Source organism: Oncorhynchus kisutch, linkage group LG27 (genome assembly GCF_002021735.2).
Source record: "Oncorhynchus kisutch isolate 150728-3 linkage group LG27, Okis_V2, whole genome shotgun sequence".
In the NCBI taxonomy this organism is placed as follows: Eukaryota; Metazoa; Chordata; class Actinopteri; order Salmoniformes; family Salmonidae; genus Oncorhynchus; species Oncorhynchus kisutch.
In genome coordinates, this window is record NC_034200.2 from 14,277,305 (window position 1) to 14,294,999 (window position 17,695).

At 44.2% G+C, this 17,695-nt stretch overlaps 1 protein-coding gene across 14 annotated transcripts in view; it reads right to left on the reverse strand.

Moving 5' to 3' along the window:
• The window catches only part of obscnb (obscurin, cytoskeletal calmodulin and titin-interacting RhoGEF b), a 102,590-nt gene that overhangs the window by 18,265 nt on the left and 66,630 nt on the right, over positions 1 to 17,695 (reverse strand). For 10 of the 14 annotated variants that reach the window (XM_031806454.1, XM_031806443.1, XM_031806444.1 and 7 more), the window contains 13 exons: positions 16,893 to 17,171; positions 16,151 to 16,408; positions 15,587 to 15,853; positions 12,434 to 12,700; positions 11,897 to 12,172; positions 11,489 to 11,761; positions 7,510 to 7,800; positions 6,987 to 7,259; positions 5,276 to 6,598; positions 1,332 to 1,613; positions 1,160 to 1,241; positions 431 to 552; positions 51 to 248 (listed from right to left, as the gene is read on the reverse strand). In XM_031806454.1, the coding sequence (XP_031662314.1) occupies positions 51 to 248; positions 431 to 552; positions 1,160 to 1,241; positions 1,332 to 1,613; positions 5,276 to 6,598; positions 6,987 to 7,259; positions 7,510 to 7,800; positions 11,489 to 11,761; positions 11,897 to 12,172; positions 12,434 to 12,700; positions 15,587 to 15,853; positions 16,151 to 16,408; positions 16,893 to 17,171 (4,191 nt within the window). The remainder of the gene's footprint in view (positions 1 to 50; positions 249 to 430; positions 553 to 1,159; positions 1,242 to 1,331; positions 1,614 to 5,275; positions 6,599 to 6,986; positions 7,260 to 7,509; positions 7,801 to 11,488; positions 11,762 to 11,896; positions 12,173 to 12,433; positions 12,701 to 15,586; positions 15,854 to 16,150; positions 16,409 to 16,892; positions 17,172 to 17,695) is intronic. The other 4 variants (XM_031806447.1, XM_031806445.1, XM_031806448.1 and 1 more) reach the window with 4 other exon arrangements.

A 17,695-nucleotide genomic window follows, 5' to 3' on the forward strand; every position in this document is an offset into this window, starting at 1 on the left:
AAGACAGGGATCCCTCTCAGTATAAACCTTTCAGTCATGAGTAGACCTACCCAGAACCAATATCCTAGCAGAGGAGTATGCTGATCCAGCAGCGTTGCTGATGTAGGCAGAGTACTCTCCTGCATCCTCCCTCTTCACCTCCAGGACCTCCAGACTGTGGACGTCTCTCTTGTCCAGCAGCAGGATCCTGTCTGAGGAACGCAGTGAGATACCGTCCTTGAACCAGTACACTCTGGGCGCGGGGAAACCTGGGAAATATCAACGGAAAGTAAACAACTAACTTACCCTGGGGGGGGGGGGGGGGCAGTAAATTCCTCTTTATTTTGACTTATGGAACGGACCTCTGACGTTCCTGTGCAGAGACAATGTAGTCTAGCAGGGTCTTGGTGTGATTAATACAGAAGTGGTAGAGAGTAACCCACAGACCAACCTTTGACTTTCAGCTGCATCTTAGCGATGGGTGAGCCTGGGCTGACGTGCACATCATGGAGCTCATCCATTACTTGTGGTATCTGCTCATCCTCTGCCATAGACTCAAACGCTTCAGTTTCCCTGAGGGGAGAAGATAGGCAGAGAGTAAAGGCTGTCAGTTGTTGGGTTCGACATTTTGAACACTGAGATATGAAATAAATGATAGAGACGAAGCTTGGAATCAAAGGAGAAAGTTAAGGGCTCTCCGTAGGAAGCCAGAAGGCTTTGGAATGTGTTTGATGAAGGAGAGGAGAGCAACGTGTTGATATAGGGAAGACAGATGGATATCTGTGGATTAGGTGAAGGAGGGGTTGAGGTCAGCAAATGAGGGGTGAGATCAGTCCCCCTTAAGGGAGTAATCAGGGTTTAGTATCTGGTTACCTTCTTCCTATTGTGCATAGACTGTAAGGATTGGAGAGAGGGAGTGTCTTAAGTGGGATATAAATATCTGGATGGGACAAGTGTTGGGTTGTCTGATTACAGCTGTACAGAACCTTTGGGAAGAATTATACTTGGTTTAAGCTTCTCTAGTGTCCGTGGGTTATTTACTCTGAAAAATAAGAACCTAACAGGGTAAAGGAGTAACACGACCAGTGAAACGTTTCAGGTACTATTAGGAATCAGGTTTGACTTGTAAAGAAGGTTGAAGTCAAAGTCAAAGGCCTTGTTCGCTGGTTCTCTCATTCACCTAGACATGTAGCCCTTGGCGCTGATGTAGGAGCCTGTCTCAGTGGCATCAGCTGCAGTATCGTAGTCTGAACTGCAAGACACTGAGGAAAGAGAGATGTATTACACAATGATTCGCAATCAATCCATCAATTAAGCAACCAACCAACCAATCTAATATGTTCTGTACTCACTGTCAACCCTGAGCTCAGCCTTAGTGGCAGCGATGCCACTGGTGTTCTCGGCCATGCAGCGGTAGACACCCATGTCAGAAGGCAGCACGGTGGTGATGATGAGCTGGTGGCAGCCCTCGTGTTCCTCATTGATCATGTAGTGGTCATTCTCCTCCAGGAGCTTCCCGTCCTTGAACCAACGCATGCTGGGTGTAGGCTTTCCGATCACCACGCAGTCAAAGCTGACCGGGTAACCTTCAGGCACGTCCTGGCTCTGGAGTTCGGTCAGGAAGACTGGGGCCGCTGGGGGAGAGACAGGGACAGGGGAGAGGGGTAAATCAGTTAGGCACAACAATAGAATGGTGTTGGGCATACAGTGCCTTCGGAAAGTATTCAGACCCCTTGGCTTTTCCCACATTTTGTTACGTTACAGCCTTATTCTTAAATTGATTAAATAGTTTTTCCCCCCTCATCAATCTACACACAATACCCCGTAATGACAAAGCAAAAACAGGTTTTTCAAAAACTAGTATTCAGACCCTTTACTCAGTACTTCGTTGAAGCACCTTAGGCACCGATTACAGCATCAAGTCTTCTTGGGTATGACGCTACAAGCTTGGTACACCTATATTTAGGGACTTTCTCCCATTATTCTCTGCAGATCCTCTCAAGCTCTGTCAGGTTGGATGAGGAGTGTTGCTGCACAGCTATTTTCAGGTCTCTCCAGAGATGTTTGATTGGGTTCAAGTCCAGGCTCTGACTGGGCCACTCAAGGACATTCAGAGACTTGTCCTGAAGCCACTCCTATGTTGTCTTGGCAGTGTGCTTAGGGTCGTTGGCCTGTCGGAAGGTGAATCTTTGCCCAGTCTTAGGTTCTAAGCGCTCTGGAGCAGGTTTTCATCAAGGATCTCTCTGTACTTTGCTCCATTCATCTTTGCTTCGATGCCGACTAGTCTCCCAGTCCGCTGAAAAACATCCCCACAGCATGACGCTGCCACCACCATGCTTCACCGTAGGGATGGTGCCAGGATTTCCATTCAGGCGAAAGAGTTCAATCTTGATTTCATCAGAGCAGAGAATCATGTTTCTCATGGTCTGAGAGTCTTTAAGTGCCTTTTGGCAAACTCCAAGAGGGTTGTCATGTGCCTTTTACTGAGGAGTGGCTTCCTTCTGGCCACTACCATAAAGGCCTGAATGGTGGAGTGCTGCAGAGATGGTTGTCCTTCTGGAAGGTTCTCCCATCTCCACAGAGGAACTCTAAAGCTCTGTCTAAGTGACCATCGGGTTTTGGCCACCTCCCTGACAGAGGCCCTTCTTCCCCCGATTGCTCAGTTTGGTCAGGCGGCCAGCTCTAGGAAGAGTCTTGGTGCTTCCAAACTTCTTCCATTTAAGAATGATGGAAGCCATTGTGCTTTTGGGGACCTTCAATGCTGCAGAATGCTTTTGGTACCCTTCCCCAGATCTGTGCCTCGACACAATCCTGTCTCAGCTGTGTGCTCTACGGACAATTCCTCCGACCTCATTGCTTGGTTTTTGCTCTGACATGCACTGTCAACTGTGGGACCTTATATAGGCAGATGTGTGCCTTTCCAAATCATGTCCAATCAATTGAATTTACCACAGCTGGACTCCAATCAATTTGTAGAAACACCTCAAGGATGATCAATGGAAATAGGAGCTCAATTTTGAGTCTCGTAGCAAAGGGTCTGAATACTTCTGTTTTATTTGTATATAAACTTGCAAAAATGTGTTTTACTTTGTCATTCTGGGGTATTGTGTGTAGATTGCAGCGGAAAACATTTATTTATAAGGCTGTAACGTAAGAAAATGTGGGAAAAGTCAAAGGGTCTGAATACTTTCCGAAGGCACAGTATACCGCTCATTAAAAATATTCATGTGAGTAGATAGCTGATTGGCCAGCTCAACCAATGAGGCAGGATGACATCATTCAAATAAAAAGGATGATAATATTACTGCAGAAAAATAAAACACTTTTTTAAATGTTATTTTGGAGATACAAGTTTGAGGTGTTTTTTCTCCAAGTTATGCTTTGGCCACAAACATGAGAATAAGACAAGATAACAACATTATGAACTTTTAAAAATGAGATTCACTCAGTTACTCAGTTACAGTTACTTTAAATCCACTGGTATTCCATGTGTAATTCTTACTGATAGTGATTTTTCTTTCTGTATAAAAATGTGCTTTTACAATATAGCAACAAAAAGCACACATAATGAAAGGGTGTGATGGCAGGCAGTACAACATGAGGATAAATAGACGGAAAGGATTGTGTCAATACTGGAATGAAGTGGGTAAAGGAGAGTTGAAAGCATCCATAACATCACAGGAATATTTCAAACGGAGGACTATGTCGGGCAGCACAACATGATGAGAAACGGAAGGAAAGTGTGAATAGAAAGATAGAATGAATGGATATAGTGTGTCAATACTGGAAAGAGGAGGGTAAAAAGAGAAATTGTTGGAGAAATTGAAGCAACTATTAAATTACAACAAAGACAAACAAACACAAATGTTTGGGACACAAATGGAGGACATAAAAACACTACATCCAAAAACAAACATATTAAATAAACCACACAGACAAGACTGACATATACTTTTTGGTAAGAGAGAACTAACATTAAGCCACACACAAAGCAAACACGGTACTGTAGTAATCACACGGAACACACAAGGAAAAGCAGGAAGAAAGGCTGGATGAGGACAATGTGAACATTCATTTAGCAAACAAGCAAAAGCTCCCATTCATGAGCAATTTTTAGGGGAATTAAAACACATTGAAACGTGGATTATATTATTGAAGCCAAAAAAAAACACACTACTTCAATGTCATACATTGATTGAAGCAAAATCAATGTGACCTTCCCTGAATTACAAATGTATTTTTGTGATTTGACTTGTTAATTTTTCATACTGAATGGAATGGACTACAAAAGTATTTCATTTAATAGACATTAAATGACTATTTAATTCCAAATTATTTTCAAACGATCTAATACAGTATATACAGTGAGAATAGGGGAGAGCCGGGATGAAAGTAACACGGCCATTTTCTCAGATAACACAGAAGCTAAAATGAGGTGAAATCAACACGTTCTTAATGCAGAGGATGTGCTCCCTGCAAATAAAACTGCCCAGTCCGACCATGTTTCCTCAAATTATCAACAAAAAGTGGTTTTGAACAATGTAAGTAAAAAAAAAACATTTGACATCAATAGAATTTTGCCTTAATCAATTGACTTGATCAGCTTCTCACGTAATATTTTTATCGACGGGTTTCTGGTTAAAAATAAATATATTTATGACTCTGGGGGTCAATTGCCTCGTCAAGCCATTGAAATTTGATAAGCATATTGAGTTTACCCTTTGTGAAGAGAATAAAAACAATCATTCTATCAAGACACGAGGAGTACGCCTGATTGGTTGCTCGCCATCCATCAGCCAGTGCACCTTGTCAAGCTTGCCCTCCGCCACACACTCCAGGTGGATTAAATGATGTATAATATTGCTATGATATGATCCATTGTAGTCCGATTAATATTGTAAAGCAAAATACTGTGTTTGTGCAACATTGCGATGTCGACGCAGGGTACATTTTCATACATTTCAAACCTAGAGCATCAATTATTAAAATCGATACAAACATTAAATTATGGCTGATAGTACATTTGTTGAAAGGAAGAGCATTACAAACCAGAAACATGTAGATAAGATTGTGTTCCTCCCGCCCCGCCGGCAGGTATAAATGTAACGCTGCGGTAGTTCAGTTCTGTGTCTATTTAATTTAAAGTCACATACCCTAGAAATTAAATTACAATTGCTAATGCTAGAGAACATATATAAGTTGTTTGTAATAAGATAGGGTGTCTCTAGGTCTATCGAACTCTGAGTAATTTGGAAAAAAACTGTTACTTTTGTCCCCTACTCTCCTGTTTTCCTACCGGGGGCTCCTGTCATGAACGCGGGCAGCTGCTTCTCCTGTGTGGGTGTTGCAGAGCCATCTTGGGTGTATCCCATCTTCATGATGCGCAGCTCCACTTTGAGAGGTCCAGCCTCCTGGATGGTGGTCTCCACAGGGACCCCATGGGCCGTGAACATCTCCTGAAAGTGCAGCGACGCCACCTGGGCCTCAGACCGCGTGTCAAAGCGGATGTAGAGGTAGCGCTCGTCCTCACGGTACGATTTGGGCTCGGGGGCCTTCAGCTCAGCCTCATCGTCACAGCTGACGAACGACTCCTCCTCCGACGTGGCCGGCAGACGTGTGCGGAGGAGGCGGCGCAGCCGTTTGCTGGCCTGCCTCAAAGACTCGTCCATCTCGCTTTCTGCAGACGAGCTCTCCGCCTCGCTGTCGGCGCTGTAGCCCATGGTCAGGGGCCTCCTTCCAGATGCCTCCCGTGCCGAGCCTACTGTCACCTTGCCGCTGTGGATGGTCACGCCGAACTTGTTGGTGACCTCACATGTGTAGATGCCCGTGTCCTTGGTGGTAACAGCGGTGATTACCAGAGAGCAGGTGCCATCGTTGTAGATGTCGATGTGGTGGTGTTTGCTGTCCACAAGGGGCTCGCCGTCCTTCAGCCAGCGCACCTTGTCGGGCTTTCCCTCAACCACACACTCCAGGTGGATGGTGCCATTGGGCTCCTTGGTCTGGTCCTTGAAGACGTCCTTGAAGACTGGACACATGTCCTTGCAGGACTTGTAGCCCTTGAACGCAGCCTGGATCTTGACAGCAGCATCCAGCAGACCCTTTTCTTCATCCTCCTCATTTCCACACCCAGTGATCTCTGTGGTCTGTGCTGTGATCTGCTGTCCTGAAGATGAGGTCTGTAGGACTGTGGTCTGTTGCACTGAGGTCTGTGCATAGAACTTCTCAGTTGAGATGGACTCTGTCTGGTTGGATGCAGAGAGGGAGGACTTGCTGCTCTTCTTCAGGTAGGACACCAGCGTTGGAACCCTGGACTCATCCTCAGAGCTGATGTGTAGATTTGTATCCAACTCCTTCTTTGCGATGATGACAGGCTCCACAACCTTCTCCTTTTCCTTTTCGTTCACCTTCTCTGGGGATTTCTTCTCCTTGACTGGCTCCTTGGGTGTTTTGGGCTCCTTGTCCTCCTCATCAGGCAGCTCAGAGATGGAGTCGAGGGTGGGCTCTCGGCTCATGCGCCGTTTCTTGGCCAGGGCCTCCCACAGCGCGTGGACATCACCCTCGGAGGCAGCCTCAGGAGGCAGGCTGGGCTGGGCCCCCTCCAACTTAACCCCATCTCCACCTACAACCAGGGCACAATGGAATGTTTTATGCAGCAAACTGACACCTGTAACATCTATAGTATAGCAGCCCCAAAACACACACACACACGTAAGAACTTCATCTATGTTGATCATGTAGTGGTAAATAACTGTGGGACTAGAATTTTTTTCTGATAGGAGAAGTGTCCACACCAGACATCTTTTTCAGGAATGAGCTCACCATCACTATCTGCTAGAACTAGATAACCAACCGACCTTACCTTGCCCCTCAAATAACAAACACCTCTCCACCAAGATTCCAGTTTGGTTTGAGGAAAATAGCATACAAGTTTCACAATAAATAAATGTCAGCAGATGGAAATACCAAGTTGCATGGTATAATGTTCTGTCTTGTTTGGGAGTCTGTACCTGTTGGTAAGTTGAGATTAATGGAGCTTTCTGCCTCGTCTGAGGCTACACAGGTGTACACGCCCTGGTCAGCAGACTCAAAGTCTTTGATCAGCAGCACTTGTGTCTTGCCCTCGATGGTGACCTGGTATTTGAGCCCAAACTCCAGCTCCTTGTTGTCTCTGAGCCAGGTGACCGAGCTGCCCTCAGCAGAGAGCTGGCACTCTACACGGGCCATCTTACCCTCCTGCAAGCCTGGACAGGCCAACTGCTGGGTCACTGTGATCGGAGCCTCTGTGGAACAAAACAATTGAATGATTGATTTATATATTTTTTTCCCAATAAATGGGACACTACATACACAATTCATGCCAATGTAAAATGTATTGAACTCACCTGAGTTGTATGCAAATGATGTAACTAACACATACATTATCTAGGACTAGGTTATAAATATATTGTTCAACATGCTGGGCTTGAGACAGAGCCATATAGACATATAATTGTTCTGCTAAGGTTTGAGCGCATCATATAGCCAACTCACCCAGCTGAACGGTCTGAGGCAGCTGGACTGGTTCTCCAGTCCCAGCTCTGTTGATGGCTGCCACCCTGAACCTGTAGCCACTCCCTGGGATGAGGTTATCCACAGAGAACTCTGTGTTACACACAGGCTCTGCATGGCACGGAAGCCAGAGGGCGCTGTCCGCCAGCCTCATCTCCACCTTGTAACCCAGAATGGGGCTGCCTCCATCGCTGAGAGGTGTGAACCAGGACAAGGTCACCCCCTGTTTATGCTTTCTGACCAGCTCTGGGTCCTCCGGGGGGTCTGGAAAGGCTATATAAGGAGGGAGAATGGGTCAGTGGTGGGTTTGAAGAGTGATGAATAGGAGAAAGAGAGGGGAATGGACCTGAAAATATTGCATTTCGCTTCCCTGGAGAAAGCTACAGTCCGGTCCAAAATGATTGGCGCCCTTGATAAAGACGAGCAAAAAAGACTGTATAAATAATTCAAATTCTGAGCTATATTGTATGCTCAAAAAAATACAATATTTACAGTGCATTCGGAAAGTATTCAGACCCCTTGACTTTTCCCATATTTTGTCATGTTACAGCCTTATTGTGGATTAAATAAAAAATGTCCTCATCAATCTACACATAATAAAAATAAAAACTGAAATCCCTTATTTACATAAATGTTCAGACCCTTTGCTATGAGACTCGAAATTAAGCTCAGGTGCATCCTGTTCCCATTGCTCCTGCTTGATGTTTATACAACTTAATTGGAGTCCACCTGTGGTAAATTCTATTGATTGGCGATAAAAAAGGTACACACCTGTCTATATAGGGTCCCACAGTTGACCGTGCATGTCAGAGCAAAAACCAAGCCATGAGGTCGAAGGAATTGTCCGTAGAGCTCCGAGACAGAATTGTGTCGAGGCACAGATCTGGGGAAGGGTACCAAAATAATTCTGCAGCTTTGAAATTCCCCAAGAACACAGTGGCCTCCATCATTCTTAAAGGGAAGAAGTTTGGAACCCACAAAGACTCTTCCTAGAGCTGGCCGCTCCACCAAAATGAGCAATTGGGGAACAAGAGCCTTGGTCAGGGAGGTGACCAAAAACCCGATGGTCACTCTGACAGAGCTCCAGAGTCCCTCTATGGAGATGGGAGAATCTTCCAGAAGGACAACTATCTCTGCAGCACTCCACCAATCAGGCCTTTATGGTAGAGTGGCCAAACAGAAGCCACTCCTCATTAAAATGCACATGACAACCCGCTTGGAGTTTGCCAAAAGGCACCTAAAAGACAAGATTCTCTGGTCTGATGAAACCAAGATGGAACTCTTTAGCCTATATGCCAAACATTACATCTGGAGGAAACCTGGCACCATCCCTAAAGTGAAGCATTGTGGTGGCAGCATCATGCTGTGGGGATGTTTTTCAGTGGCAGAGATACTAGTCAGGATCGAATGAAAGATGAACGGAGCAAAGTACAGAGAGATCCTTGATGAAAACCTGCTCCAGAGCGCTCAGGACCTCAGACTGTGGCAACAAGACAACGACTCTAAGCACACAGCCAAGACAATGCCGGAGTGGCTTTGGGACAAGTCTCAATGTCCTTGAGTGGCCCAGCCAGAGCCCGGACTTGAACCCAATCAAACATCTCTGGAGAGACTTGAAAACAGATATGCAGTGACACTCCCATCCAAACTGACAGAGCTTGAGAGGATCTTCAGAGAAGAATGGGAGAAACTCCCCAAATACAGGTGTGCAACGCTTATAGCGTCATACCCAAGAAGACTTGAGGCTGTAATAGCTTTCAAAGGTGCTTAAACAAAGTACTGAGTAAAGAGTCAGAGTTTTTTTTTGTAAACATTCCTAAAAACCTGTTTTGGTTTTGTCATTATGAGGTATTGTGTGTAGATTGAAGAGAATTTAAATAAGAATAAAGATGTAACGTAACAAAATGTGGAAAAAGTCAAGGGTCCTGAATACCTTCCTAAAGCACTGTAATACTAATACAATTGCTCGGAAATATATATTTTTTAACAAACACCCCTAAAAATTTTATAAATAAAATGAAACCATTCCACTTTTTAAGTTAATCTCAGTTTAAGGAACTATATTGTGGCTTCTTGTTTCACTGGGGTATAAAAATGAGTTGACAGGCATGTAAAATTTCTTTGTCATTCATCAGCATGGGAAAAGGCAAAGAGCTCACAAATGAAGAGACAAATGGTTGCTGACCTTCACAAATCAGGCAAAATAGGTACAAAAACTTTGCAAACATAATAAATATACCACTTACCACCATTAGGGCAACAATTAAGACGTTTAAAACCACTGGAACAGTGGTACATTTGTCTGGTATTGGACGCAAGTGTATCTAGTCCGAACACACAGTGAGGAAGATCAGCTTTAATATTGCAGATAGATTGTGGGTTCTTTGCGGGCGGCAGGTAGCCTAGTGGTTCGAGCATTGGCCCAGTAACCGCAAGGTTGTTAGATCAAATCCCTGAGCTGACAAGGTAAAAAATGTGTCGTTCTGCCCCTGAACAAGGCAGTTAACCCACTGTTCCTAGTCTGTCATTGTAAATAAGAATTTGTTCTTTAACTGACTTGCTAGTTAAATAAAGTTACAATACATTTTTTTTTTTTTTTATCTATGTAATTGTAGGCATAATTTCCAATCCCCCACATATTTGGGGGAAACAATACTTAGGCTTCTGCTTCCAGTTTATATATACTATATACATTTTATAGACACAGTATATTTTACACTAGTTATCTCCTTTTATTTGTTTTTAGTCCCCCTTTGAGCTACCCTCAACCCCTCCCCTTATCTCTGAAAACCGTCCAGTTTCCTAATTGCCTTGTAAATTCTGAATCATTCTCATAGTTTCAACAGATTGTAAATGAAAGATGACATTTTTTATTATTATATTATTGATCAATTATTTATTTTCAAGTCACCCAAAAGTGCTACTTACAGAGTTATACTCCAGGTATATGTTGCAATTCTTCAGTCATTCCTGAACCTGCGGCCAAAAACAAGCTACATATGGGCAGAACCAAAACAAGGGATCTAATGATGATTCTGTCTCTTCACAGCAACATCTGCAGAGCTAGAATGGTTGTATCCGCCATGTACATAACATTCTATAAGTTGGAAGAATCCTATGCATCAGAGGTAACTCTGAGTCTTCCTTTCCTGTGGCGGTTCTCATGAGAGCCAGTTTCATCACAGCGCTTGATGTTTTTTACGAATGCACTTGAAGAAACTTTCAAAGTTCTTGAAATTTTCAACATTGACTGACTTTCACATCTTAAAGTAATGATGGACTGTCGTTTCTCTTTGCTTATTTGAGCTGTTCTTTCCATAATATCGACTTGGTCTTTTACAAAATAGGGCTGTCTACTGTATACCACTCCACCTTGTCACAACACAACTGATTGAGTCAAACGGTTTAGGAGTAAAAGAAATGCCAAAATTAACTTTTAACAAGGCACACCTGTTAAGTGCATTCCAGGTGACTACCTCATAAAGCTGGTTGAAAGAATGCCAGGAGTGGGCAAAGCTATCAAGGCAAAGGGTGGCTACTTTGAATAATCTGAAATGTACAATATACTTAGAATTATTAAACACTTTTCAGGTTACTACAAAATTCCATATGTGTGATTTCATAGCTCTGATGTCTTCACTATTATTCTACAATGTAGAAAATAGTAAAAATAAAGAAATAGCCTTGAATGAGTAGGTGTGTCCAAACTTTTGACTGGTACTGTAATTAGGCCAGTTTAATTTTGTCTGGCTTGCCGTTTCAAATGAAGTTGACATGTTTTTGTTCATATAATTGTAGGCAGAGCCATAAGTAAATAGGTAAACTGGGATATTACTAAATAATTCGTCAGGGTGATTTTTCCACAAATAGACAGACATTTATCTTTCCATGGTAGCAAGATCTTACGTATTTTTGCAAACTTTCTATTCAAATGCATTGTAGTGAGACCACACACACTTACTGATGACAGTGAGCTTGGCCATGGAAATGGCGTCCCTGGCAGCAAAGGTGATCTCCTGTGGTGGCATGGCTGGGGCCTGTCTCAGCACCAGTTGGTAGAAGCAACCGTCAGCCTGCATGGCCCAGGTGTTATCATTCTTTAGCTCGGCTCCGTTAGAGTACCAGGCTACCTCCGCCTCAGGCACAGGCTCGGTCAGCACGCAGCTGAACTCTACCTTCTCTCCCACCACAGCTACCTTATCCTCCAGACCGCTCACCACATCCAGCTGCCAGCCTACACACACAAAAGCCACTTCATATCATATATGGCAGTTCTTCCTTATTTTCAGCTGTATATTTCACTGTATATTTCACCGTAAGACCGGGCCTTTGCAAAAACAATAACTAACTTACTGACAAACAAACAAACCTTTGACGTTGAGCATGGCGGAGGTCGCTGCGGTGCCCGCCTGGAAGGTCACTTTGCAGTTGTCCCCGACGTGCAGGTCCTTTAGCAGCAGCAGGTGGCGGCGGCCACTCTCGAAGGATACAATCTCAGTGGTTGGCGAATCCTTCACAGGCTTGCCGTCAATGAGCCAGCAGCTGTCTTTGATCTCGCAACGAGAGATCGAGCACTCGAACAGGGCCTCGCCGCCGTCGATGGTGTCCATGTTCTCCAGGCCCTGGAGGATTTCAATGGGTTTGGCTATAGGGGAGAAGAGGAGAGCAGAGTTTACTGTAAGATAATAGCTTTGTCTGAGAGGGGAGAATGTGTCATAAAACAAGCCTTTTCCCCACTGTTGATGGGGATTTTATGTTCACGGTGGCCTATAGGACAAGTGGATTTTTTATTGCTAGACACTTGCTACTATTCAAGCTGAAACTCACAATGAAAACCTGCAAAAATTGCATGAAATGGGGAGGGGAGGGTAGCTAGGTGCTCTTTCCTAAGAGAAGAGAAGCTCACCTTCCACCTCCAGGGAGGCGACCACACAGGTCCCCTCTGCCTCACAGGAGTACGTCCCCCTGTCCTCAGTGGACACGTGGCTAATGTACAAGCGAGCCACGGTCCAGTCCTGCTCCACTACCACCCTCCTGCCGTCAGGCTGCAACGGCCTCCCGTTTCTTTTCCACTGGGCCTGGACCGGCCGGGAGTACTGGCAGATGAACTCAGCCGGCTGGTCCTCAGCCACACGGAGGTCCTGCATCTCGCTCACCACCTCTACTGTGGGTTCTGAGAGTGGGGGCAGTGGTCAAGGGTCATATGACAAGGCCATCATGACTGACATGCACTCTCTCAACATGGCGAAGAACGACACCTGGGCTTTATAAACACTCCAGTACACCTTGGAGTATTTTGGTTTATTTTATTTTTAATTGAATTAACTTTATTTATCCCCAGTGGGGAAATTGTATACATTATAGATTTACTGGTGGTATTTAGAGGTGGCTTAGTATTTTAGTAATGTGCATAGAGTTGCCTTGATCCACAGTACATCTTATGGATGCAGCACTCAGTGCCCAAATACAGTACGTACTTAGAATGTGAATGTTTACACTGTGACAGTTGTTTTTGCAACTCCAAACTGAAGGGGGAGTGAAAAGCCAAAATGTCTCAAGAGGCAGAGGGAGTTGGACACAACTCCTGCACACTAACCAATCAATGAGAAAGGGGAAATATGCCAAAGGGTGCCATACAGAGCAAAGGCAGGAAGGGTTAGAGAGTTTTAGTATTAGGCAGGCTAGGGGCGGTGCATTGCAGGGTGGAAGTGAGGCTGAGAGTAATTAAAGGGAATGTGGCCGCCCAGGGTAGATGGGTGAAGCAGCACTGCCCAACTACTGCTGCTTCTCTTAATACAGCAGCAACGTTTGTCTACAGGTCAAAGCTCTCCTACTGTAGCCACAGAACTACAAAGTCAAAGCCAAGCTCAGTTAAAGTACTCTGTAAAATACTCTGTGTGACACGTTGTCTTTTATTATTTTTGAACTACCCGTGTGCACACATGACTTCTTAGCAGCAATCATACATCACACATACTGCCACAAAATGATTAAAACGACATCATATGCAATCTGTTTCAATGTGAATATACTACAGTAGGCAGATAAGATTTCAATCATTCTGAATAATATTATAGTGGATGCTTGCTAGAACTGTACATTATGACAAATATACTGAACAAAAATATAACATATAATCATTTCTAAGATTTGACTGAGTTACAGTTCATATATGGAAATCAGTCAATTGAAATAAATTCATTAGGCCCTAATCTATTGATTTCATATGACTGGGCAGGGGCGCAGCCATGGGTGGGCCTAGGGGGGCATAGGCCCACCCACTGAGGAGCCAGGCCTAGCTGATCAGAATTCATTTTTCCCCACAAAAAGGCTTTATTATAGACAGAAATCCCCGGGGTGAAGAAGACGGATGTGGAGGTCCTGGGCTGGTGTGGTTACACATGGTCTGTGGTTGTGAGGCCGGTTGGACTTACTGACACATTCTCTAAAACAACATTGGAGGTGGCTTGAACACTTAATTCTCTGGCAACACCTCTGGTGGACATTCCTGCAGTCAGCATGCTAACTGCACGCTCCCTCAAAACTTCAGACATCTGTGTCATTGTGTTAGGTAACAAAACTAGACATTTTAGAGTGGACTTTATTTTCCCCAGCACAAGGTGCACCTGTGTAATGATCATGTTGTTTAATCACCTTCTTGATATGCCACACCTGTCAGGTGGATGGATTATCATGGCAAAGGAGAAATGCTCACCAACAGGGATATAAACTCGTTTGTGTACAAAGTTTGAGAGAAATAAACTTTTTGTGCTTATGGAACATTTCTGGGATCTTTTCTTTCAGCTCATGAAACATGGAACCAACACTTCATATGCTGCATTTATATTTTTGTTCAGCGTATGTCCACCAGTCCTACTCTATTCCGATTACTGTAGATACTGTGTATCTGTAAACCACAACTGTTAGGCACCATTTGCCATTATTAGCTAAAAGTATAGCTACACAATTGAACTAAGGGTGTGAATCCTCATTGACTAGCATAGCTCTTGCTGCATATCACTAAGAAACTGGTGGAAACCTCATCTAGTGCCGTACCATCCGGTATGTTTTGGTCCCATCAAAAGTACACTGCATGAAAACTCTCATTCTAACTCTTTTAGTGAAATGACTCAAATGTATGCTCCTGCATGGAAGCATGCAAGGATGAGGAACAAAAAAGTCATTAGCTACTGATCTAGTCATTCCCACTACTGAGGAGTTTTGAACTCTTTTGAGAACACCTACATGAAACTGTCAAGAATAACATTAGCCTTGGACAAAACGTGTGAAAAGAGTAGACATTTTTAGTGTACAACCAATGCGGTTTCCTAATAGCTGTAATTAATCGAAATTGCTCTGGTGGTCACTCTGAAAATGAAATAAATATCAGAATTTAAAATGGTATCTAATCACAATTTTCTGTGGGGATTTTTTTATAGAGGGAAAAGTATACCAAAAGTATAACAAACATCATTCATTGACAGTTCCCCAGTGTGTGCGTATAATGAGCATTGATGCTTTGCGATAATAAAGATTACTTCGACCTTGACCTGCCTCATTCCTCATTTAAACTTGGACTTTAAGTAGGCAAGCATTCTTACACACTTCATTGTGTTATTTATTCCCAACACATTCCATGATACAATCTATAGTTTGTTCAGCTGATGTGACATAATGCGCGAAAAATGCCAATGGGATTTATGCCACAAATGCTTAAATGTTAGCATGTGGAAACGGTGCCAGGGAAACTAAACCAAAGCATGAATTACTGTCATACCATGTCATACCATGCTTATAGGCTAAGGAAACCAACATGTCACTTTGTAATTTGGTGAACTATCCCTTTAACCATATGTATTCCATCCAGACTGGAAACTTCAAAATGACATCCTACAACTGATCATCTTTAACTTGCTGACGTGACATACAGTACACTTGTTGAAACCACCACGACTATCTAAAACCGTTAGGAATTAATTCCTTCATCCTTGAGAAAAGAAAAGACCAGACCATACAGAAATGAACCCTCTCAGAGAGAGACGGTGTAGTGACATTATACCTTGCACTGCCACTAACGCCGTGGTGAGCTGGTCTCCAGCATCACAGGTGTAGTAGCCGTTGTCCTCTGGCTCCAGGTTGCGAATGTGGAGCTCCTGAACGCAGCCCTCCTGCCTCATCTCGTACTTCTTACCAGCCTGGAGGACTGCGCCTCCCTTCCTCCACTCCACGTGAGTGCCCGCCTTGGAGAGCTCACAGTGCAGAGTGATATCATCACCCTCCTGGGCTTCCTGGTTCTTCAGCTCCTTCTGAAAGAATGCCGGGGCACCTGGTGGAAGTAAGAGACATGACATATGCGTTGGACAGAGGACGTAAAATAGTGTAGGTGACAGTGGCCGACATGGACAGGGGAGTAAGATGGTTCTGTTAGTGTATGTTGATGGAAGACTGGGTGCATGGTAGTTTGTAGAGGGCAAAACAGTCAAGAAGAGTATTGTGGGGGAACTCATCCGGAGTTTATCTTGATCCAGAGCATTCACTGTGAGGATTGGGTTGGTAACTATTTTGTGGTATTAGATGCAGTATAGAGGGTCCAGACTTTTATAGTGCCGGCACCATTCTTTACCTTCCACAATCAAGGTGACGGTGCACTGTGCATCCCCGGTATCGCAGCAGTAAGTTCCAGAGTCCTCCATCTCCAGGTTGTGGATGCGCAGCTGCAGGAGAGCTCCATTCTTCCGCAGGTCGTACTTGAGTCCTGCATTGATGGCCACATCATTCCTGCTCCAGGTGACGGTGGCCGTGGGGTCGGAGACAGTGCAGGATAGGGTGACTGTCTCGCCCTCCAAGGCCACTGTATCGTGAGGCTTCTCAAGGATTAAGGCTGTAGATATGGGAAATCCCAAGCTAAGTACAGTGTAATGCACTTTGAGTGTCAAGAGTCATAGGACAAACTTGTATGGTTTTTATATGTGCAGTATTTAATGCGTCTCTTTTTCCACAGGTCTACAATCTCTTTTATGTACTTACAGTAGCATGCCAATGATAACCACAAAGACTATGTCCATTAGGCATGCATCACTTCACTGATAGTCAGCAAAGTGATATGTTAATATCAGCGACAAACGTCTTGTTGTCAACTTCATTTTATAGTATCTTTGAAGACAGATATGCTATAAAAAGAAAAGGATGACCAACACACGTCTAAAGAAAGGCTAGGATGGAATGGATGACGCCGCACAGCAGAGGAACAAAGAGTGTTCTAACGTGCCAAGACAAAGCTGTTTGATGGAAGACAGAGATGGAGAGATGGAGATGGGTGAGGACTAGGAGGCCATCTTCAACATCTCCGTTAACGTCTCTGTTACCTTTGGGCTTCTCTTCCACCAGTAGGCAAGCAACGGTCTTCTCCTCGCCCACCACAAATGCCACGTCCCCTGATTCATCGGGAGTGACCATCTGTAGTGTCAGCCGGTGTACCCGGCCCTGGCAGGCCATCTGGTTCAGGTCGTTGTTCTGGAGGAGGTTATCGCCCAGCCACCACTCTCCGTTGGTCACACCCTCCTGGGACAACTCACACGCAAAGACAGCATCCTGCCCGGTGGTCACTGTGATGTCGTGCAGCTCCCGAGTGATGCGCACAGACTCTGGAGATGAATGAATGTGATGACGGTGTAGTGAGATATCTAAAGGTTCCCAGGGTCAGGGTTTCCCAGGGGATTCATTAAGGTGAAACACTCAGGCATTAGAGCACCACCATTGGTATCCTGATTTAAAAGTGAGATCTAAAGAGGATGGACAATTGCACTCCAGGAGACACCAGTTCATGGAGTTTGCTGAGGTTATTTATGTCTACTCAACGTTTAGGATTCTTTCTCAATTAAAGAGTACAATATTACACAAAAACACATTTTCACTTCCTATGTGATGGCTATCGTGTAGGAAGGTAGACATAAGTGCAAAAAATGATCTCTGACAAAAATACATAGTATAGGTGTGAATATGACAACAAAACCAACACAAACTGCATACTGCAGTCCCCAACATGGCACATAGATTGGGGTTCAAATGTAAAAACACATTGATTATGAAACCTATATTTCATGATCAACTACAATGTTATTGTTGCCCCTAAAAACTATGTGAAATAATAGATAACGTGCTTACTCAC